This window comes from Numenius arquata, chromosome 12, assembly GCF_964106895.1.
Source record: "Numenius arquata chromosome 12, bNumArq3.hap1.1, whole genome shotgun sequence".
Lineage (NCBI taxonomy): Eukaryota > Metazoa > Chordata > Aves > Charadriiformes > Scolopacidae > Numenius > Numenius arquata.
This window is the reverse complement of record NC_133587.1, coordinates 10,771,084-10,794,653: the sequence shown is the minus strand read 5'-3', so window position 1 is coordinate 10,794,653 and position 23,570 is coordinate 10,771,084. Positions and strand designations below refer to the sequence as shown.

At 52.0% G+C, this 23,570-nt stretch overlaps 1 protein-coding gene across 1 annotated transcript; it reads left to right on the top strand.

The window, feature by feature from the left end:
• Positions 1–1,638: 1,638 nt before the first annotated feature.
• Positions 1,639–22,612, top strand: ADA (adenosine deaminase). Its single transcript, XM_074157166.1, has 11 exons — positions 1,639–1,737; positions 9,448–9,509; positions 12,716–12,838; positions 12,988–13,131; positions 13,976–14,091; positions 16,409–16,533; positions 17,586–17,657; positions 18,061–18,162; positions 18,919–18,986; positions 19,417–19,546; positions 20,834–22,612. Exons 1-11 carry the CDS (start codon positions 1,702–1,704, stop codon positions 20,933–20,935), a joined length of 1,080 nt encoding a protein of 359 aa, XP_074013267.1. The 5' UTR covers positions 1,639–1,701; the 3' UTR covers positions 20,936–22,612.
• The last annotated feature ends 958 nt before the right edge of the window (positions 22,613–23,570 follow it).

Genomic DNA, 23,570 nt, shown 5'->3' with positions numbered 1-23,570 from the left:
GGCACCGTCCTTGGCAGCTAACAGTTACTTTCCCCTGCCAGTCACTATTTTGTAAAGAATATTTTTTGCCAGTTAACTGTGGCTAATGTGCTTTCATCTCTACAGTATGGATGCAGTCAGGGCATCTCTGAAAGGTGGTACTTAATAAAAAAGAACATATTTATGAACTTTCCTCCCCAGCCAAGCCCTGTGCCTTTCCCACGGGCTCCGCTGCAGTGCACATACCCAAGTGACCTTGGGATTCGAGCTGAAAAACTGCTGTTTTCTCAATGCCTACTTGGCTTTGGGGCAGAAATTCCATCGTTGCTCTCATGGCAAAGCTGGGAAGGAGTGACAAGGGGTGCCGGTGACAATTCCTTGTGGAGCAATGAGTCTGCAGCATGTCCCGCATTCACTAAGCAGTGCCTAGCACCAGTTTAGAGTCCCCACTTCCAGGGCTGCTCGCTCTCCTGGGCTGTTTCATGTCACCTTGCTGGGGCGGCAGCGTGGCTGTGACAGCACAGGGCTGGAGGAGCGCCCAGCCCTCCCTGTCCCCGCAGGCAGGACTCCGGCGTAGCTAATCCCCTGCTGCCAGCTTCCACAAACAGTGTCCCTCTGGTGTAAACACAGCTGGGGAAGGAGAAGAGGAAACTTCATTTTCAAACCATTTGTGGTAGCCTTCATGCCTACAGCCCCAAGTGCTTTCTCCGCTTACACACCAACACGAGTGATAGTGGTATTTTGCACTGATTTTCATCTCTGGGGCTCCCCACAGACCTGGCCTGCGGTCTGGGGACACCTCACCTGAGCAGGGGAACTCCAGTCGCGCAGAACAAGGCCGTGATCCCAATCTCTGCGGTGATTTTGGAAACATCACCTGCCCGCTCAAGGCCCTCCAGGCAGCTTGGATCTCGTCTCCCCTGGGGCTGTGCCAGGAACCAAGGGACCTTTCTCAAAGCTCACTCTGGGGAGCGGTTCCACCTTGCAGATTTGCCTTTAGTTAAACAGATATGCCTGTGGGTTCTCCAAGACTGGAGCTCTGCTTTCTCCGGTACCGCAGAAGCCATGCTCAGTGGGGAGAAGCAGGACATTTTGCCCCACTGGCCCTCAACGATGTGGGCTGCCATGTGCATCACCCATGGGAGAGGAAGGCCGGAGGCGGAGAAGCAGCGTAAAACACAGCCACGCCATGAAAAATTTGAAAGAAAAAAAGAAAACGCTGAGCACGAGTGTGCAGGTGTACGATGGACCAAACAAGTCCGAAAAGCCATCTGACACAACAAGCGAGTCACCAAGCAAGAGCTTTGTAAGCAGGAAAGAGGGTGAGAGCCGAGTGCTCCTGAACTGAACGATTAAGTCCTTTTTAGGTTAAAAAAAATATATTGTTGCATTGGCTTAAGACTGCAATCAAAGCCGGGGATCGCATTCCAGCCCCGCCAGTTGTTTCATCGTGGTGTATTTTCCTTCGATGTTATCGGCGGGGGAGCGACCCAGCCCGGGCTCCGGGCTCCCGCAGGAAACGCGGGGGGAGAGGGGGGCTTTGCCGGGCGGGATTTCGGGGACTGGGGGGGGGGGAGGGAACAAAGACACCCCGCCGGGGGGCCGCGGGGCGGGACGGGGCCGGCGAGGGGCGGGGCGAGCGCGGAGCGGGGCGGAGCGGGGCGGCGGGCGCGGAACGGAGCGGAGCGGGGCAGCGGCGGCGGCAGCAGCAGCAGCAGCAGCATGGAGAGGGGGGTGTGCGTCTTCGGGGACCCCAAGGTGAGGTGGAGGCACTGCCGGAGGCACGGGGCTTGGAGCCGGGGCTGGGAACCGGGACGTGCACCGGGTATAGGAACCGGGGCATGCACCGCGACTGGGAACCGGGACGTGCACCGGGCATAGGAGCCGGGGCTGGGAACCGGGATGTGCACCGGGACTGGAAGCCGGAGCTGGGAACCGGGACGTGCACCGGTACTGGAAACCGGGGCTGGGACCCGGGGCGTGCAGCGGGATGAGACGCCGTGCACCGTGGGTGAGAGCCGGGGCACGCAGCGGGGATGAGAACCGGGTCGTGCACCGGAGCCGAGCCGCCGCACATGCCCCGGGGTGAGAGCCGGGTCGAGCCCCGGTGTGCAGCGGGGTGAGAGCCGGGGCACGGCGGCTGAGCCGGGAGGGTGTGTGTGCCCTGAGGTCTCACCCGGCGGTACCGGCCGGGGGCTAGCGCTGCCCCGGCCCGGTGCTCCCCGCGGGGACACGCAGGGACTGCCCGCGGTGTCCCGGGCATCCCGGTATCCCGCCGCCGGAGCGGTGCCCGTCCCTCGGCTCCTCCGGGCGGGAGATGCGCTGGTGGGATGGCTGGGGAAGAGGCAAGCCCTGAAGGGTCCAACAGTCTAACTGTTTCCTTGGTCTGCTGAAACAAACGTTTTCTCTTGGGGTTTTTTTTCTTTTTTTTTTTTTTTTTTTTTTCGTTTGGGGGTTTGGTTTTGCTGTTTTATTTTTTTGGTGGTGTTTTTTTTTTTTTTTTAAACATTAAGTTGAGTTATTCCTCAGATACCCAAGATACCATCTTGGTGACCGCTGTCAGAGGGTGCTCCGGTCTTTCACCGTGTGCTGCATAAGTACGTCTCAAGTAGGATCACACTAACATATTTATTAATCAGATTATTAAAAAAAAAAAAAAAAACAAACTGGTGAAGGAACTGGAACATAGGAAGTTCCATTTAAATATGAGGAAAAACTCCTTTCTGGTGAGGGTGACAGGGCACTGGAACAGGCTGCCCAGGGAGGTCGTGGAGTCCCCTTCTCTGGAGATTTTCAAGACCCGCCTTGATGCAGTCCTGAGTGATGTGCTCTGGGCAATCCTGCTTTAGCAGGAGAGTTGGACTAGATGATTTCTAGAGGTCCCTTCCAACTCCACTTCCGTGATTCTGTGAAGGAAGAAGATGAAACGGATGAGGTTAGCGATAGCCCTGTATCTGATGGCAGAGCTGCCTCTGCTGTAGGACAGCTCAGCTCCTGGGCTGTGGTCTGGGTAAGCCGGCGTACGAGGAGCACGTTTTCTCTGCCTGTCTGCCTTCAAGGTCTGGTGACCAGGCAAGGTTGGGCTCTTGGTGGGCAAAGGAGACCAAGAAAAGTGATGTGAGGGTCGTGGTGGTCTGCTCTAGGAGAACCTGAGTGGTGGCAACTGCATGTGGCTTTCCCCGGCAAGAACATTGTCTCTGAAAACCCAAAAGGTTGTTTTGGGTTTTTTGCCATTGTTTGCATCCCCTACCGCTCCCAAACCATTTCTCTCCTAGTCTGAGCTCACACCAGAGATGTCTAGTGTACTTGGAAAACCCCGTGTGCACAGGTCTGGTTTGTGCTTGAGTAAGGTTTCCCTCTCATCAGCTTCACTAAGACCAGAAGCTGGTGGGTCACCTCACTGATTTTAAGCTTTTGGCTGAAAGAAGCAAGTTAAGTTCTTCTTTCACTTGTGCTTCTTCCTACTTTTCCCCTGCGTGCAAGAGTGGGATGCTGAAGAGAAACCTGGGAAAAACCATGCAGGGTTTGACCACGAAGATCAGGCTTCTGTAGTCTTGTTGCCGGCAATTACGAGACTGGTTTTCCTGAGTCAGGCAGTCCCTTTCAGTCCTGTGAACCTGCTAAGTCAGGCTTGGGGGGGAAAAAATGTGTCTGAAGGCAGTTAATGAGCCCTATTCATTCCCCTGGATCCTCTGCCATTGGGAATGATCAGTTTTGTGTTTTAGAGATGTTTCTGGTAACCGGAGCAGCTTCGAGCCCTGGCTGAACATGGGGCCGGGGCTGCATCTGCATTTTTTAGGAACTCGCTGACTCCCAGCTACTGCAGTGGATGAACTGGGAGCTGCTGGGGCTGCTGGAGGGGGCAACTTTGAACCCTGCTTATCATAGGCCATGAAAGAGCAGAAAGGACTGGTTGTTCCTTGGACGTCTGTCAGCCTCTCTGTTCCACCACCAGAGCAGAGATGGTGTCCTCACTGCTGGCTCCTCTCCCCTCAGGCCAGCCCCAGCTCGGGGGCTTTGGGACACGTGGCTGTTTCTCCTGTGGCTCCCGTGTGCCTTGAGCCACGTTGCAGGGAGTAGGATGGGAAGCGGGGGCTTCTGGGGTCAGACCCGACTTTCCCAGCTGCTGGTGAAGCTCTGCCACTGGATGCTTGTTGCCCAAATAAGCCCAGGTGGCACTGGACAGGGGTTTCTGGAAGCCCTCCTGGGTTACACTCGTGTGTGTCACAGCATTCCGAGGCCTGTCCCTATCCAAAGGGAGGCGGTTGTCTCCGATGTGCACCTGGGCATGGGAGAGGTGGCCAGAACTGGCTGCAGCTGCATGTGCCTGTCAATGGTTAGGAGAGGGCCTGGTGACCAAATCTGGGTGTCACCAAAGGTGGCCACTCTGCTACAGAGCGCTGCTGGCTGTACCCGGGGGGCTTAGAGGGGTGTCCTGCCCTGCTCCCTGCAACGCTGCAGCCTCCCCCTGCTTGAGACAGACCTGCTTGTCTGCGCTGATTTGCTTTGGGTGCAAAACTTACAAAAATGGAAAAAAAAACCAAAAAAAAATTTAAAAAGATGATTCTTATTGCGGGGAGTGCAAGTGCACGAGGGTGTGCCGAGGATGAGCTCATCCGCTCCCCGTGCACAGCCTGACCCTGACTGTCTTGGCCAGGGTCAGACCCTGGTGCCGGTGGGGCTGCGTGGAGCCGAGCGGTACCTTATGCAGCGATGGGTGTGCTCGGTCCTTCAGCAATGCTCTGCCGGCACATAACCCTCCTGGCTCCGCTTGTCAAACGCCGTGGCAAACGTAGGAGGCTGTCCCGGCGCCGCTCAAAGTGCAAGGACTCTGATTACCGCTCCCGAGCGTGGCCTCGTTGCTGCCACGTGCGGCTGCGAGGTCTGCCACGGCTCGGGGAGGGACGTGGCCCAGCCGTCCCTGCAGGAGGGTGGCACGCAGCCACCGTCTGTGGCTTAACGGCATCTTAACCACATCATCTTAACAGCAGCAGGAGCCTCGTAGCGAGGTCGGTGGAGGCTGAGGGGTTGGTGCCAGGAGGAATGGTACTAAAGGCTGCTCCGCATGGGAGCATCCTCCTCCTTGGTCACCAAAGCAATGTATCATGTGAAAGCTTCTCTAGAAGCTCGACTGTTTCTTGCAGTGGAGCAGTGGGTGGGTCTTGTAGTCTCCCACGTTTCTCTCTCGCTAAGACTCAAACCTTACAGTCTATGGTAGATCCGTCTCCAAAACGCACGTGTGGGTGTCGTCAGGTCTGAGGATAATACTGTGCCTCTTCTGCTTCACATCCCTCTTGATCCAGGCTCACCTGGTGCTTCTAAACAGCGTTTGTGGTGAACTCAGGAGGAGGAGGAGGAGGACGAGGACTTGGCTGCTGACAGTGCGCTTTCATAAAGCTGGTATTGGGGGAGCACTGTTCATGCTTTTTGCAGTGGTTGGCGTTTGTCTTATCTCCTGCTGAATTTTGCTCTCTAGTAACATTTTCCTGCCATGTCTATCTAACAGTTGACAGATGACAGCTGTAATTACTCTGTTTTTCAGTTATTGAGATCAATAGAGTGAACTTTAAATTATCGCCTTTTAATGTGCTGATAAATATTCTTGGGCAAAGTCACTGCTAAGGGTTTTAAAATGATGCAACTTTAGTAGCTGCCTGGATTATCTATTAACACCTGCTGGAAACCAGCAAAATAAAAGGTGGGGTTGTTGTTACTCTTACCACGGTGTTAGGGCTGACTTTGTTCATTGTGTATATTTAAAAAAGGATCCTAAAACCACCTAATGCAGAAATTCCCTCAAATGCATTAGCTTGGATGGTACTTTTTATGCCACATAATAGGCGAACGGAGCAGTTAACTGCCCTGCCATGGTCTGCTGAGCAAACCGAAGAGTAATAGAGAAATTCTGTTGGGTTGGCTGTACTGGGCTGAAAATACTTTGAATGTTTGGTTAGCTTTTTCCTCTTAATTTCACTAAATTGAAAATGATCAGACTTGATCTTTGAACAGAACATACTTGTTTGCAGTACCTCATTTTGTGTTTGAATTTATTTTTGGAGCTTATTAAGTTTCAAGGAAAACATTACAATGTTCTCAGAAGAGAAAAGCCAAGCCAGAGCCCTTAAAACTTCTCCTTTTTTGATATCTGAACCAACTTGCTGATATCTGCACTAATGAGTCACGTGTCGGGCTTGAGCTAAAACTTTTTTTGCATAAAAATGGAAAGTGCTGGGTTTGTTCCCCAACAGCCTCGCCGGGGGGTGTCTGTGCTGAGGACGCACAATTTATGGCCGGTTACATCTTTTGAACTCATCCCCTCTGGCTTTTGACAGCTCTTTAGTGAAACTCGGAGGCTTGCAGGATGGTTTGCGTCGTTGCGCGGTGGTCGGTGAGCCCGCTCCCGGCTGCAGCGCTGGGGAGGTGCAGGAGAAGGGCTGAAGGGTGGCTGCACCAAGGTGACCCTGAGGCCCCTCTCTGCAACTGGGGGAAGAACAGTGCTTCTGCCCCGGGAAAGCATTTGAGAGCTCTGCTGCTTTCTCCTTCATCCAAACAGACGTTATGATGTCCGGGTTTGCTGTGAGAAAGGAAGGCATGGCTGGTCCTGGCATGGCTGAAGGCTCCAGGGCTGGTGCAGCCCGTGGTGCTATTGGGGTCCTGGACCAAGTGTCAAGATCACTATTTAATCTGTGCGCGCAGGCTTCCTCTCTAAATAAACCAGAGGGCTTGGGGTGGGAGAGACCACGTGTGCGTGGACCTCTGTGTGCCAAGGAGCAGAACCCTGGAAGGGGCACGGGGCTCCTGCCTTCACCTTATTTCTGCTTACTCAGGCATTGTCTCCTGGAGCCACAGTTTGGAAAAAAAACTCTTTCATCTTTATCTGGATACTTTCCTTGACTTAAAGCAAGGTCACGTCACCCGCTTGTATCTGGAAAAGTCTTGTGGTTTGTTTACCCAAAGCAAACAGGCAGGAGGAGAACCGCGGTGCAATCTGCAGTGAGCAGCCTCCCGCGGAGCTGGAGACCTGCGGGGTTTGCAAGGAAAGCGCCTGGGGCAGCCAAGCTGCCCGGCTCTGCCCCCGCTGATTGCATCCTTATCTGGGGCCAGCTCTCGGTGAAGACCCTTGTAGGCACACCTTTGCTTCTCCACTTGAATGTCCCTTGGTAATCTAAATAGCCTAGATTAGTTCCCGGCTGCAGAAAACAGCTCCCCTCGGGCCTTGATCTTGAGGAACCCCACAACGTTTTGGGTTGAGTAGCATTGCACAAGAGTTTCTTAGCTCTTAGGTCCATCCAGGCCCAAAAAAAGGCATGGCAGTGGGGGAAGAACCTGTTGCTGGTGTTGGAAAGGAACCTTGCCGCTTTACAAGCATCTCACCTGCAGCAGCGGCAGAAGGAGGTGGCTCGCGTGGGTGAAGGACACCACTGAATTTGCTTTCACGCTGATGGAAATGTCGCATTGGAGTGTTCTTGCAGGAAATGCTTGAGAAATGTTTGGAGAGAGAAGACCCCAGTGGGTTGGGGTTGCTTGGTTTTTGGATCCATTATGAGCAAGTGTCAAGCCTGTAAGTCCACCAGAAGGTCACAAGGGCTGTTGAAAACCTCAAGGAAGGGAGCTTGCATGGTTTTGAAATAGGAATCAGAGCTCTAGAGTGGAAAACGTGCCAGGCGTCCACATCTGGTGATGCGGATCATGTCCATAGTCTGTTATTTTATCTGCTGCTTCTCAGGACATTTCGTCCTCATCAGCAGGATTGCGTAACTCGAGGTGGGGGGAAAGATCAGGTTTTGCCCTTTTAAAATCTTCACCCCTGTAGAGTCGGATCGTGTCTTAAGGGTCGGAGAAGTGACAGGGATATCTTTTTACAACCCGCTAGCCGGGCTGGCAGTGGGGACATTCATGACCCCTGGGCCAGCTGATTGCAACGGTGCAGGATCAGCAGCCCCAGCCGCCCTGAGCCGGGCACCTGCATTTTGCATCCCACCAGTGCAGGTTTCAGTGGTAGCTTCGTGGCCATCCTATGGAGGTGGCCTGAAGCCGAGCACTGTCCCACCCCAGCAACGGTGGCCTTTTGCAGCAGAAGCGGTCAGTGAAAACGCTGGCCGTGGGTCAGAAGATGGGTGTCTCCCTGCGTGGCAGGTGCCTGGGGCTGCAGGAGGAGGTGGGGATGGGGCATCGGCGCTGGTCCCAGAGACGGGCACTGCCAGCCCGGCGGCGGGAGCGGGGCCAGCGGCACTGAGCCCAGGGATGCTTCAGAGGAGGGTGAGGGGATCTCGAGGTGGACAATTACACATTGCCCGGCTTGTGTAGGAACCGCTTACTCATTTTCCTTCCAGCGCCTCATAGTTACTGTTTGATGCATACCCTGACGCCAGAGGGTTTGTGGGTTTTAATTAGTAACCCTGGGCAGTTTAGTTGTCCATGCAAATATCCAGTCCTCTTCCGAATCCTACGGCATTCGTACCCGCGGCATCCCGCAGCAATCCCCTACACAGCAAAAATCTGTACAAAGTTCTAGCTAACAAGAACTTTGTGTATTAAGTTGCTGCTCTACAGTTTCATTTAAAAAAATAATAAATTATGTATGTATTTTGTAGGCTATTCCATTGCTTAAAAGAAAGCAGTTCTGGAAATACAAAGATCTAGCTGAAACATTTTACAGCTAATATTTTCCTTCCCAGTTTGACTTCCAAGTTACATTTGTCATGTTCCTCCATGAGCCCCAGCTGCCTAAATGGAAAAATCTTGCTTTTGCTTTTCTGGGGCTCTTTCTCCAAAATCCATTGTTTCAGCAATAATCAGGAAACAGGGTTTGAGAGCGAAGAGATCTGAGTTACTGTCCCATTTTTAATGAGTCAAAATTCAAGTGTTTTACTTTGAAACCAGCTTGTTGGCTCTACGGGGCAACTCTTTTCGAATTATTTTTTTTTTTTTACAGCACCTTGTACCATGGGACTGACCCCACATGGAGGGTTAGAAAGCCTGTAAGCTCTGATAATGCTGAGTAATTAACAATATATCAGGAGCTGATTCTTGGAAGTGAAGTCAAAGTTTTTGTGTAATGACTCTTAGCAAATTAATTGATGCTTGGATGTCTGTGAATTCAAGAAGGAGCAAGCTGGAAAGTGAAGGTGTTTGGGGTCTACTTTTTTCACTCCTCCCAAACTCTGAACCGTGCAAGCTACATAAGGATTCGGCAGTTCCTGAAAATGACTGGAAACAGAATAAATTTTGAAAGATCCATTAAATGTGTAAGCTGCAGCAGGAATGAGAAAATATTTAGACAATACTTAGATATTGAAAAATAAACTTTATAATGATGGTATTTTAAAAATGGTTTTGTCATGACTTCTTCGTCATGACTTCGTCTCTGTGTTGGCTGCATTTGTACCTGTGTAAGCACCAGCTGCTTCTCTCTAAACTTCTGCTGCAGCTCTAAGAGTTACTCATCGATTTCTCCTTTTATTGCAGGTCGAACTTCACGTCCACCTGGATGGAGCCATTAGACCAGAAACAATCTTGCACTTTGGCAGGTGAGTTGCAGGGAGGGGGAAGAAACTCTGGGAGCTGCAGTTCAAAAGCATCATCCCTTCTGCTTGTCCCGCTCTCCGGCAGAGGAGCTGATGCTGGCGGGCTGGGAAAGAAAGCTCGCCCTTGGCGTGCAGGCACCAGACCTGTCTTATCTCTGCGTGGACCACTCCTCCAGCTGCACGGTGTGAGGACACTGAGCCCTTCCCACAGCCTGGTGTTGCAGTGGGACTGTGTTGGTAGCCAGAAGGTGACTGAGGTGGTCATCGGTCCCCTGAGCTGGGTGAGCTAAGAGGAACCACCATGAGAAAAGTACAGAAGATGTCTCCTAAACCAAGCTGTCTACCTTTGGAGCGTACCTGAGACGCGGAGGAGTCAGTCTATTCTCATTTCTTTTTCCGTGTTCCCTAATTGCAGAAGCAAGTGAAATGAAAGCAAGCTGGGAGTGTCTTCTTGGTGCCACGGTCTGGGGAGGAAAAACCAGCTTGGGTGCTCCTCCCTGCCCTGCCACTGTGTGCCTTTGAACCTCGGGCTGTCTGCCTGCTGCCGGCGGGCAAGGAGTCATCTCCTGTGAGGGTGACCCAGGAACCTGGCAGGGACTTAGAGAGGTTGTTCCCCTGACAGAGCCCACCTCCATCTTCTTGCTTCAGTGTAGTTTGCGTGGGAAGCAGCGTGGGAAGCAGCAAGGGGAATGATTAACTGGTGCCAGGACCTGGCTCCCTGGCTGTAAGCAAAATAAACTCAAGACTTCAGGCTGTCACTGTTCAAAAAGCTCATGGAGACCAGCAGATACCCTCAGATCAAGAAAGCAGCGAGCTTAAAGACTTCGGGAAGCAGCTCTTAGGCACAACTGTGGTACTTTGGGGAGGAAGTCAGTTCTGAGGAGGATGGGAAGTGGTTCTGGCATCCTGCGAGCCCAGCAGGCTCCAGGGCAGTGTGATCCTAGGCAGAAATACTGTTTCTATAGTAGCTTTTTCTGCAAGGAGTGGCCATACGTTTTGCATACAGCGCTGTCAGAGTAAGGAGGGTGGATCAGAGATGTCCGTCTCATTCATTGCAGGAGGTGGTGCACGATGAGCTGAGTTCCTCTTGGCTCTGCCCATGCTGCTGGTGGGCTGCAGGGCTGGAATACAAGTCCCCGTGGACAGAAGAGTCAGTGCTGGCTCCCTGGGGGTCTGCTGGGTCTCTGCCAGTGAAGGAAAAATGCCAGTGTCGACCCCCAGGAGGGTTGTAGGAGCCCTGAAGCCCAGGGGACACCAACCATCTGAGGATCCTGTGTTTCTGTCTTGCTTAGGGTGGAAACCCTCATTGCCCAAGTGTGTGTGTGCCGAGTTCCCTTTTATTTTTAAGCAGCCCTGGCACCCCCCAGGGCTGCCAGCCCTCGGGGGGAGCAGGGCTGTGCTATTCATGGGCTCTAAAATGAGTGCTCGCACTAGTGTAAAAGCTACAGGGCAGTAGAGGACACTGTAGGGGACTGCCTTAATAACCTCACCCTGGACACAGAATGCCTGCTTGTGGCCTATTTTTAAAGGTAAAGAGCTGGAAATAAATTTACCAGGTGGTGGCTGACCATGTACAAATAACCCAAAGCTGCTGGGATGCACAAGCCCCCTTGGGCAGAGGCTGAACTCGGCTGGTTTTAGAAACTTTGGCTCCAGTTCTGTCAGGTCTGGGTCAGGCTTTGCACCCCCCCCTGCCCAGCCAAAGGGTTTGAAGCCATGACAGACCCCCCCCATGGGACTGATGGGGCTGCGTGTCCCCAGGAGACACGAGCCCGTTCCCCTGGGGCAGCTTTGCTGCGGGAAGGCTCCCAGCTACTGGGTAGGTTGGATGGGACAGCAGCAGCTCCTGAAGCCATGCTGGCAAGATCCACCAGAGCCCCTCAGCTGGAGACCTGACTCCAGCATCTCTGCAGATCATCCCGAAGCGCTGTCGCTGCTGGCTGTGCGGAGGCAACCCTTCGGAAAGCACAGGGAAGAGGTGAGGGAAATGGCTTTGCTGTAGGAAGCTTTCCCTGGGCAAGCGGAGGAAGGTGCGGGCTGGTTCCTGGAGCAGAGAGGTTCCTGGAGCAGAGGCTGATGTGTCTGTGCCATGGAAAGGGCAAGGCGGGAAGGAAAACCGATGCCTTGGCAGTGATGAACGTCCCCCGCCGAGTGCCAGCAGCTTAATCTGTGCAGACGGCATCTGAAGGCTGAGCGTGGGGCTGGTTTCCTTCCTGCCTGAGCAGAGAAGGAGCAATGTTTACTGGGCCCAGGAGCAGGGTCGTTTGGGCTGCTTCCCTGCAGGTTGCTCATCGGGACGGCTGCCGGCATCGGGATGCCAAAGCTGTCTGTGGTGTTTTGGCTCTATTAGCAGAGAGATCCATCAGTCGGCTGTAATTCGTTGTGGCAGGAAAGAGGATTAAAAACAAATGTCTACTTATTATTCCTAATTTAGGTTGGCATTCATGGCAGAGTGACAGCCTGTGGGGTAGGGGGTGCCGAAGCCTGCCTGGGAGGCATGTAGCATCCTCGGCTTGTGTCCCCCTTAAGCCCAGCTGTCACCCCGCTGGGGACACCTCCACCCAGCCAGGACTTCAGGGACAAACAGCCTCTTCCCTCTTGGAAGAGTTTAGGTGGGCTTGGCCTTCCCTTTGGTGAGAGCAGTTGTTAGGATGGCCATTTGCTCCTGCATGGGAGATGTCCCCGTCAGAGGAGATGCCACCATGATCTTGGGCTTGGGAACCAGGTTGCTCACAGGAGCTGCCAGCATGAAACCCATGAGCCATGACACTTCTGCGTGCGTGATCCCAGGCCTGGGAACGTCTCCATGATTTTTCAAGCCTTTGAGCCTGCATAAGTGGAAATTAACTTTTCTAAAGAATTTTGGCAATTCTGCCACTGGAACTAAGAGGTGCCAAGAAATAATCCAGAGCCCCTTTAGATCAACTCCTTCTTAAGCTTAAAACATGCTCTGGCTCTGTTCCTCTTGGGTCAGTCTGGGCTTGTATTTTGATTTGTTTGTGCTTTGCCTGTATTTTGGATCGCCTTCCTCCCCGCTGAGATTCAGAGCTGCATCTGCGAGGAGATTTTGGAAGGACAACACGTGCCATATCTTTTCTGTGAAGAAATGGCGGTTAATGCCGCCAGCCTGGGATGCGATTGCTGTATGAAATGGACTGATTAAAAAAGCGACAGCCTGCCCCATCAGTAACACGTGCCTTCATTTCCAGGAAAAGAGGGGTTCCTCTCCCTGGCAGCACTGTTGATGACCTCCTGAAGCATGTCAGCTACAAAACACCACTGACACTTACCCAGTTTCTGGAGAAGTTTAATCACTACATGCCTGCCATTGCGTAAGTACCCTGCTCTTTGCTTCTACACCCACAACCCTCGGCAGGACCCCTTGGCTAACATTGCTCAGCCTTGGAGGTCACCTCACCCGTCCCCAGTGTGCCCTGGGGGTGACGAGTCCTGGTGATGGGTCCTACTGCCGTCCCTGCAGGGGTGACCGTGAGGCGGTGAGGAGGATCGCCTATGAGCTCGTGGAAACGAAAGCAAAAGAAGGTGTCATCTACGTGGAGGTCCGGTACAGCCCTCATCTCCTGGCCAACTGCCGCGTGGATCCCATCCCCTGGGGCCAAACTGAGTGAGTCATCCTGCTGTGCCAGGGAGCCGGTGGGGGCCGGTTGGGCTTGGAGAAGGCATGGCCCACACTGGTCAGCCAGCATGTGTTCACAGTCTGGTGTAACCAAACCTCCTCTCTTCTCCAACGCGGTGAGCGCTGACACTCTTCCACCTCTCTTCCCCATCAACAGGGGTTTTCCTCTTGCAGTATCTGTGTGTGATGCTGTCTTTTAACGTCCCTTGTTCTGGGCGCCGAATTTTCCACGTGCAGAGCAGCTGTGCTTAAACTTCTGGCTGCAGCCGGTCTCTGTGCGAGGGAGAGCAGCGTTCAGATATGGATTGCCTGCCCGCAGAATGTGAATTTGAGCTGGCAGAGATGGTGGGCAATGTTGGAGGGGGCTGGCCATCCAATCTCTTCTTTACGTGTCATCCCCTCTGTGATGTATGCCTTGGATTTAATCAGTGCTGGGCTCTGTGGCCCCTTAAATACATGCTGTGATGGGCGTTGAGCCCTTGTGCTTGCCCCTGCCTGCCTGCAGGCACTTGTGTACCCTAATGAGATGCTCTGGTAAAGAGTGGGGTTCTCTGCTTGGGCAGGATTGGCATCCAGTTTCCCAAGGCTTTTCTAAATCTCACTGTCATCTTTGCATGCTTTTGTCCTCAATACCTGGTGGATCGGGGCATGGCATGGGTGTAAAAGGTGCTCTTAAGTCCTAGGTGGTCTCGTTGGGCTCCTCTGGACATTAAGGCAAGTGGGACCCCGGGCAGCCTGGGTATCTTGTGGGGATGCTGGGCTGGACCTGCGGCTCCTGCCTGCCTCCCTGGTGGGTCTCCGACCTCTCGCTGACAGCTTTTCTTCCCTGCAGGGGAGACCTCACTCCAGATGAAGTCGTTAACCTCGTAAATCAGGGACTACAGGATGGAGAAAGGGATTTCCGCATCAAAGCCAGGTCTATTCTATGCTGCATGCGCCATATGCCAAGTAATGTATTGCAGCTCCCCTGCTGCTCTGCTCCCCTTCCCTGACGCGTGGCGGGGGGGTGACGTCCCCTGGGCTCAGGTCCCTGCAGAAACGCAGGGAAAGCCCCAGTCCCATGGCCCTGGGTCTGATGTGGGACCAGACAGTGCTGAGAAATAGTGGGGTTTTTTTCTTGGTGGGGATCATTTTCTCCCTTCACTATGGGGAAGGGGTCTGCTGGATGTGAGAGTGGGGGTCTGTGGGTACAATCAGTCTCTGAAAGGTCTTGCTAGAGAGACAAAATGGGCTCTTCTGTCCTCTCCTGGGGGAGATGTGATTTCTGCTCATACCTCACTCCCTGCCCAAAATCTGGAGCTCTCCTTGGGCCAGTTGAAGCCATTGCCACAGCAAGCAGTTGCGTCTGCCACAGCCGTCTGGTGGGTCTGAGAGTGAATGGTCACAGGAGGAGGACCAGGCGTGAGATCTCACGCTTTCCCTGCTCATGGTCATGCTGCTACAGCAGCGAACTCCTTCGTCAGCCTGGACCATGGGTCAGCCAGACAATCCTCTGACTGCAGTCTCTGCTGGTTTAAGCAGAAAACACAAGTAAAATACAATTAAGTCTCATACATAAGTTTTTATTTATAAAATCAGCAGCTCTGAACTTTGCTGGTAACAGGTATTGTGATCCTGATCCAGAATAGGAAGAAAACACAATTTCCAGTGTTTCATTGACTGCTGAGTTGTGTGAGCGTCTTCCTCTAGGGAAAGATGCAGCCAGAGCGAGGTCGTGTGACAGTACCTGTTCTGTGTGAATACTCAAGATATGACTTGAGTATTTTTGTATCTCGACAATTTTATGTAGGTGGTAGGGTAGATGGTGGAAAGATTTTTGCTAATGAGTACATGGTTAATTTTTATCTAGAAATGTGAAAAATTATATTCTTGGAAACTGGGAGATTTGAGAGTGGATTTTTTTTTCCTGCCTGCACAACCCCAAACAATACTTTGAAAACTTGGCCCTTAAATTTCTGGTTTCTAGGAAGAAAACTTTTTTTCTTTGTAGGAATTGGAAAGCTGTAAGGCAGCGTCACACTTGTCTGCAGCTACAGTCCCTCCCAACGCACAAGTGGTGAAGGCAGAAGGTGGTGGGAGCCCCCGAGGGCCCGTGCAGCGTGTGATTGCACGTCAGGAGGGATTGCTTGTGCAAACAACTGTGTGCATTCTCATGCCTCTGTCCCAGGGCAGCAACTCTTACCCAGAGCCAGTGATGTGCTGGATATAAGGGTCTTTAGCACTGCATTTGGGATGTGCTGCAGAGTGAGAAGCCACCCTGTAATTTATGAACTGTTGAGAGAAAGGCAGAGGTGCCAGCCAGAACTAGCTCATATTAAACTCATTAATAAAATAATGGCTCTAACCCAGTGAGTTGGAAACTGATGAAAAGAAGAAGATGAAATTGCAACCATTTTCTTATGTGTTCATATGATTTTGGGATTGAATGTACACAGCAGGTGCCTGTTAATTATTAACACTGCTGTTTGTCTCTGTTTCTTGGCCTTTTTGCTAAGGGTAAGCGCTACATGAGCTGGTAGATGCACGTTCTTTCTCAGACATTATCCTCTGTCCTCGTTAGAGATAACTGTAGTTGTTGGCCACTTGTTTCTATCTCTCTCACTGACGCCAAAAAGATAAAACTTTGTGGGTGTTAAATGTCAGCTTTACAGGAGGCTGACCAGTTCCTTCCCACCAGGAGCAGCATCCATCATCTTGTCTGGGGGAGTCGAGGATGCTCTGCAACAGGGCAGGGCTGACTGTCATATAGGGCCCCCCCCAAAGATCCCTCCCAGCCCAAACTCCTCTGTGACTCAAGTCCAGTGGGCCAGTTCTTACCTTTTCTTCCCCTTGCACAGCCTGGGACGTGGTGAAAGCTCAGGAGCGAGGTGAGAGATTTCTCACACACACCATGTTACAGCACCTGGGCTGTGCAATTCAGCTTACCTCGGGACAGCTGCAGCAATCACTACTGTGTTTGGAGGTTTTTTTTCTTTATATTTTTTTTTCCTGTGCTCAAAGTGAACAGAAAAACACAGTGAGAGCGTTTTATAGCTGATAAATGTATTTGATTTCCCTTTCAATAACGTTGAAGTTGATGGCTTTTATTTGCCTGAAGATGGCAGACCTTTCTAGGAGGTTGTTGGCTTTTTTTTTGAGCCTCAAATTTTAGGAAAGGCCAAAGGAGATAGCTCTAGCCTTCTAGTTACAGGATTTGTTGAGAAAAATGCTGAAGGTGCAACCCTTACAAATGCTTTCTCCTAAACCCTGGCACTGTCTCTTCCAGGCTGGTCTCCAGAGGTGGTGGAGCTCTGCAAGAAGTATCAAAACAACTCTGTGGTGGCCATCGACCTGGCTGGGGATGAGACCCTGAAGGTGGACGATACCTCCGACCATAAGAAGGCTTATGAGGTTTGTTGAATAAGCTTCTTGAAAGAAATTATAAGAAAAACATGTACTGAGGGGACGTGTGTGAGGGGACACACAGTGCGTTATTCAGACTGAGAACAGCTGGGACAGCTTAAAAATTCGTTGCAGCTATTAGAAACATCCAGTTAAATAGCGAAACTATTTGTTTATATTTCCTAAATGATTAATGGCAGGCTTCATTGCTTAAACATGGCCTTAGAGCTGGAGCTTGGCATGCTATCCCGGAGCACTGAGTGTGACACGAGTGATGTGGAGCCCATGTGCCCCCTGGCAGCACCCTGCTGCCCAACTGGGTTCTGCCCCTGGGGCTTGGTGAAACCACCGCCACCGAGGCTGGAAGAGCCTGGCCTTTCCAGTCTGGCAGAAGTCACTCGAGGAGCTGTTTGAAGTGCTTTTATCTGATCATCTCAAATGCAAATGCTGAAATGGCTTTAGGAGCCTGACCCGAGACTCTCGCTGGACCTCGGTGCTTGGCAGCAGCTGGAAGGGAAAGCTTTGTGCTGCGCTCCTCCTCGCTGGTGGGAGTTTGGGGTCATCGGTCCCCTGCAGCAGTGGGAGAGGAGGTTGTACACCATCACTGTGAAAAAGGAGGGTGGTTTGCCAACAGTGCTCAGGTCTGAAGTGACATGAGGCTTTCTCGGGGTCTTTTCCCCTGTCAGTGAGAGCTGATACACGGTCCGCCTGCTCTGCTGTGCTGGGTGAGCTGCCTGGTTATAAACTGAGGTGAGGGCACAGGGTTTTATGAACTGACGGGCAGGTGTGTCTCATCCTGCCCTGGCAATACTCAGGTCCAGATTTCCCCGTCTGGAGGATGTGTCTTGTCTCTGTGCCAGGGACTCACCCAGACTCCAAGATGCTGAAACAAACCCCACTCCTGACCAGCGTGCACCTTCTGGGGTGCAGGGCTTGTGATTTGGGGGCTCTTTGTGCAGAGCCTTGTTGCTTGCTGTGCCCCTGAGAGGGGTACCAGCCCAGGGGTTTGCTGACCTCGCTGCAGGTGATGGGACAGGAGCATGTCCTCCCTTGCTTTGCAGGAAGCTGAAAGATGCGGGATCCATCGCACCGTCCATGCTGGGGAGGCTGGCCCGCCTGCCATGATCAAGGAGGTATGAGGAGCTCCCAGCTCGGGGCAGGGAGCGGGAGGGACCAGGGCAGAAAGAGGGACAGAGCTGGGAAGTGCCCCTGCATCCCCTGCACCAGGGAGAGAGGAGCCTGAGTCCTCTCTGTATTCATAGCAGAGCAAGCGGGAGGGACCAGGGCAGAAAGAGGGACAGAGCTGGGAAGTGCCCCTGCATCCCCTGCACCAGGGAGAGAGGAGCCTGAGTCCTCTCTGTATTCATAGCAGAGCAAGCGTGAGGGACCCAGGCAGAGGTCTGGCCCCAGTGGCTCAGATTGGACCTCCCCGGAGCTGGCTCAGGGGTGTGGGCTGCAGCCGTGGTGGGCAGGGGTCTCTGGGCAGGCAGGAGCTGGTGCTTGGAGGCTGTACGTAGTTTTTCCCATGCTCTCTAGGCAGTTTATCTCCTGAAGGCTGAGCGCATTGGCCATGGCTACCATGTCCTGGAGGACCCCGAGCTCTACAAGGAGCTGTTGAAAGCCAAGATGCATTTTGAGGTAAGGATGTGTGGTGGGAGGGTTGACAGCCAGGTAGCTGCTGTCTGAGTGGGAAACCAGCCCTCCCTTGGGCTGTGCTTCAGCCAGGGACACGACCTGGCACCCCAGTGCTGACCACCCGTATGGTGACACTGCCGTTGAACCCGGATGGTCAAAGCTCCACAGCAAAAGTGGTGGGGACACCTGGTTGTTTGCTGGGATCTTTGCTGTGAGAAGCACTGGTGCACACAGCAGCTTGCAGGAGGCATGTAGCAGAGAGAAATGGATCCTGGTCTGCCTGAGGATAAGTTTTGGAGGCCTTATTCACTGCTTTATATACCCCAAGCCTGCAGGCTCCTCCTCCCACAAATCGGGCTGCTGTACCAGACCCTGTCTGGTTGGAGAGTGGAAGTGCCTGGGAGTTACTGTGCATGGGCAGATTTCCTTGGCTTTTCCCCAGAATGGGTGTATCCAACAAATATATGGAATATATATGTATATACTTAATGCTAGTGCTTTCTTAACTGTGGTTGACCCATGACTGGTCCTAGCTGGCCATGCGAAATATCCCACCGACTCCTGCTGCTGTCGCGCAGGCTGTGGGCTCTTTGCACCCCTGTCCTGGGACGTGCACCAGTCCCAGCGCTGAGGGATAGCTGTGAACAAAGCTCTGACCCTGTATCTGGCTTTAGCAGCATGCCGAGCTATCTGCCTACACAGCTGTGGTCCAGATCTGCGTGGCTGATCCTGGTTTTCATGTTTAACTTCCCCAAACAGGTCTGCCCTTGGTCCAGTTATCTCACTGGGGCATGTCATCCGGACTTTGGGAAACACCCAGTAACACAGTAAGACTTCTCAATTGTGTGCAATCTTAAATAAGCAGGATTTGTGTTGATTGTAGTGGCTTTAATGCTTTACAAAGGTAAGGCATATCTGACCGCTTAGGAAAACGTGGTACATCACCCTTTGGTGCAGCGGGAAGGGGCATAGGCGTCCCTCAGGGTGAGGGGGGGGCTGTCCTGTCCCCCATCACCCCTGCTCCGAGCTGTGGGGCACGAGGGCATGCACCGGCCCTAGTTTGTGTGTGTGAGCTGAGGTTGCTGAAGCTCCGGGTAAGAGGTGGCCCCACTTCTTGCTGCACCGGAGAAGAGCCGAGCCCTGTGTTTGTGTCCAGCAGCACAAGCTGTGGGGGCAGCAGCGAGGTCTTTGCTTTTACTGCATGACTAGTGCCGTATCCTGTGTGTTAGCCACCGGTTCAACCTGATTTCCTTACAGATTTAGGAAGGATCGCGCTAACTATTCTATAAACACGGATGACCCCCTCATCTTTAACTCCAACATTGACAAGGATTACAGCATAGTGAAGGACTACATGGGCTTCACTGAGGAGGACTTCAAGAGAGTGGTAAGTCGGCCTCGGCAGGGTGCTCTGCTGATGTCCCAGTGCAGCCCCGAACAGCCTGCTGTTTTTCTGTTTAAGCTGAAGAGTTTTCAGTGGAAATCGGGAAATCCCGCACTGACCTTGTGAGCACACAAGGCTGAGAGGGCTGAGCTGGCTGGGGGGGGTGCGGGGAGCAGTGGGGTGCGAGTGCAGGGTGGGCTCTGGAGGGGCTGCATCGCTTGGGCTGACTCCTCTGGGCTTTACGGGGAGCAGGTCAGAGTGGAAATTGTCCACTGAAGATCTGAGCAGGAAAGAAGGAAGGTGCCTGTTGCCTTTTCTGGTTTTTTTTTCCTGGATTTGGAATTACATGTAGGTTATTTTGAGGTCTGACCCAAAGGTTAGCAGGGTTCAGCAGCTACAAAAGTGCTCACAGGTTTTGCACGTATAACGTGAGTATGCAATAACTGAGCTGGAAACAAAGGGAGTGCTGGCTTCAGTTTTGGCACACAGTCATTTATGTGTCTTGATTACATCCTGAAAAGTGGCTTTAGTCATCGATATTCTAATTACTTACCTGAGACAGAAAGACAGGATAACTGTTGGGAGTTTGACTTGGCTGGTTACCAAGTGAACTTTACCTGGTTTGTGCTGGGAGTCGTGCTCAGCACTCTCACCCATGTGTCTCCGGAGATACTTGCTTGGATTGAGGAGTGCAGGATGTGCTTTACAGGAGAGCATCAGTGCTGCTCTCAGCTCTGGCTGGAGAAACAAGTCCCTTCCTCTTACAGACCTCCCTCTCTGGTTCAGGAAGGGGGAACAAGGAGAGCTCTGGGATCTTGGATCCATAGCTCTTCTGCTGCCAGCTGTCCTCTCCTGCTCTTGCGAAAGCCAGGTAGTTCTTGTGTGATAAAAGGAAGGTCCCTGCACAGGACAGAGGAGCAGGTTTCGTTGGTCAGCTGTGCTGTGTCCCAGCCGCAGCACACCCGGCTGCCACCATTGCTGTGCTGGAAGAGGCTCCTGTCCAAAGGGGAGCTGGGAGAGTAGGAGCAGGTCTAAAGTGCATGTGGTAAAAACTCCAAAATATTTAAAGGCCTTTGCTTTGTGCCTGATTGTTTCCTCTTGGGACTGTTGCTAGAGACAGGCCAGAGCAGTTGCCCTGTAAAATGATGCTGTGGAAGTGAATCTCTGAGTGAAAACTACACTTTCCCCTGCCTGTTGCTGCTCAGAGCCAGATGTTGGGATGAGCACAGCCACGTGTTCATGTCTGATGTGTCTTAACATCTCCCTCGTGTTCCCCATCTGCCTCCCCAGAACATCAACGCAGCTCAGTCCAGCTTCTTGCCCGAGAAGGAAAAGCAGGAGCTGCTCAACACGCTGTATGAAGCCTATGGGATGGTCCCCAACGCATCGTGATCCGTCCCCGTGAGCCAGCGTGGAGCCGTGGCCCTTCTTCATGCGTGCTTGACTCTCCTCTGTGCTAGTGGGAGCACTGGGAGAAGGTGCCCATAGTCATCTCTATTACCGGCACCCTTGCGTTAACCCTTACAGTGCTAAGCAGAATCAGGCTATCACACACACCTACCAATCACCCCCACAAACTCTCTCCCAAATGGATATCCAGCTTCCTATCTTGCTGTTGTGTAAGCAAACTAAAACTGCCTCCTGGCCTGACTCCCTCTCCCACCTGCCAGTCTTTCTGTACTGTGAATGAGAACGGAAGAACCTCCCCTGCTTTGTTTTTCCCCCTTCTTTCCTCTTCCCCTTCTTTATCTGTCCTCCTAGCCCTTGTCTGCAGTGCAGAAATAACCACCTTTAGCGGTGACTGTGGCCTGGGTTAATCTTCACCTTTCCAGGGAAAAGGTGGGTTGGTGCTGACAGGGAGAGAGCAGAAACTTCAGAAACAGAGGATTTATTCTCATCCGTGCAGGTAGGAAGGGTTGGCCACAGCTATATTTACCTAGGGTTAGTCTTGTACTAACAAGACAGGAACAAGAACAAGCTGGAAGCTGGTGCTCTTGCCCGTACATAGGTCTGAAGGGCATTAAAAAAAAAATGCAGTTTTTTGGGGGCATCCTTTCTTGGATAAGGGCTCCTGTGTATCAGGCCTCCCAATGTCGCTGCTGCAGAAGCGCACACCTTGGGCTCAGGCTCCAGCTGTGCTCACAGCTGGCCATGACCATGCCCACACATGCATAGGAAGTTGGAACTTAGTTTTTTACCATTTTGGGCCAAAATCTGCCTTCTGGGACTTTTCCCAGTTTTGTACTCATCCTGGAGAATTCCTGTGAACTGCAGTTTGCTCTTCCTCTATCTTTGTTTAGGACTTGGAAAAACTGTGATCGATTGCCTGTTTTAACCATTCTGCCCTTTTCCTGATTTGACATAATCTTTAGGCACTATTAAAACTGAGTAAGTAAATTAATAAGCCAGGACCCGATGTCACAGATTGACTCAGGTCCCATCTGAATTGCTTCTCTCAACCACAACACTGGCTAGACCTCAGGTCTTCAGTTTGGTGGAGAATTTATACAAAAATACTCCCTAAGATTCCCGAGCAATTTTGGTGCATTGTAGTATTTTTACTGAATACACAATAAAGCCGTGCATCCGGAGAAGAGACCATCATTTTCTTACGTGAGTGTGTGGTGTGCTTTAGCATCCCAGGTGTCTGCCAAGATGCTTACTCCAAAGATACTATACCAAAAAGTTGCCTTTGACGAGGGGCTGTGGTCGTTGTGTCAGACTGGGCCAGTCTCAGCCAGCAGCAGCCGCATGCTGGGAGCATTGCCATTCTTTCTGAGCTTCCTTTTTTGTTTTCTGAGTAAAATACTCAGCTCTGAAGTACATGGTGCATATATACACACAGGTGTATATATATATATATATAGCTAGATAGATGGATATGAGAGAGTGAATTTCTTACTTTTGTAAAGCAAATGATAAAGCATCACTTTTAAGAACGTGACTGTGATAAGAACTAGGCTTTTTGGGGGTCATTTTTCTCCAAAAATTGTTTCTGAAGAAGAGTTGATTGTTTGGATTCTGGACAGTTGATTGTTATCCTGTTTAATAAAATAACAAATTTATATTAAAAGATAAATCCTCTTGCCTTTCTGTTCAAGGGTGACTGTTAGGAACCGTGGTCTACATCGTGAGCCATCGCACCCCTGCTAGAGCACGAGGGTCAATCGGCTGGTGTGATGGGGCTTTGGGAGCCCGATTCCTGCCTTCTCCTGTTGCCAGGTCAGAGCACTTCGACAGCCGGAGGGAAGGTACTCCTGCTCCTGTGCTAGACGGGCAAGTTTGATTTATAGATGCAGGTTGTTCCAACCTCACGTGTCCTTTTCCCTTTGGTAACCAAGGGGATTTGTATCGCTGCTAGAAGCAGCAGCGCCATCACTTTGTACTCTCAGGTTTTTGGGGATGTATTAAAAATAGTTTACTTTTTTTTTTTTTTTTTTTTTCCCCATCTCCTGGTTTTTGTGCAGTGGGTTGATGCTAAGAGCCAGAAGTGGTGCAGCCTGGGCTCCTGGCTGTTGGGCTGCACTGTCAGCTCAGGCAGGCGAGCGTTTGCTGAAAGACATTCCCATCGCTCGGCGCTCGGTTAGGGTTTTGGGAGGTCCGGCATGGCCCATTTCAGTTTGACTGAAATGAAGGCTTCGGAGCACCTGTGTACTCAGCAACTTCGTGAGTCAGGATGTGGCTGGATTAAGCAAGTGCCCTCGCTCTTTTAGCACAATCGGCAACAGCAGCTGAGCCGGCTCTGTCACTCGCAGGGGCAACCTGATGCCTCTCACCCATCCTCAGAGGGTTGCTGGCCAACAGGTCCCTAATCATCTGCCTAAATATAATTCTGGAACAGATATTTTCTGACCAGGGAGACCTAAGATTAGCCCACGTTTGACTGCTGGAGGTCTTGCCTGGTGCACAGTCCCTCCGCGCTGCCTTTCAGCTTTCCCTGTCGGTGTCAGCACAAGCCAAAAATACTGTTCAGTGGCAGTGAGGAGAGCTGGAAATGGGGCTTACAGACCCAACTGTGGGGTCAGCC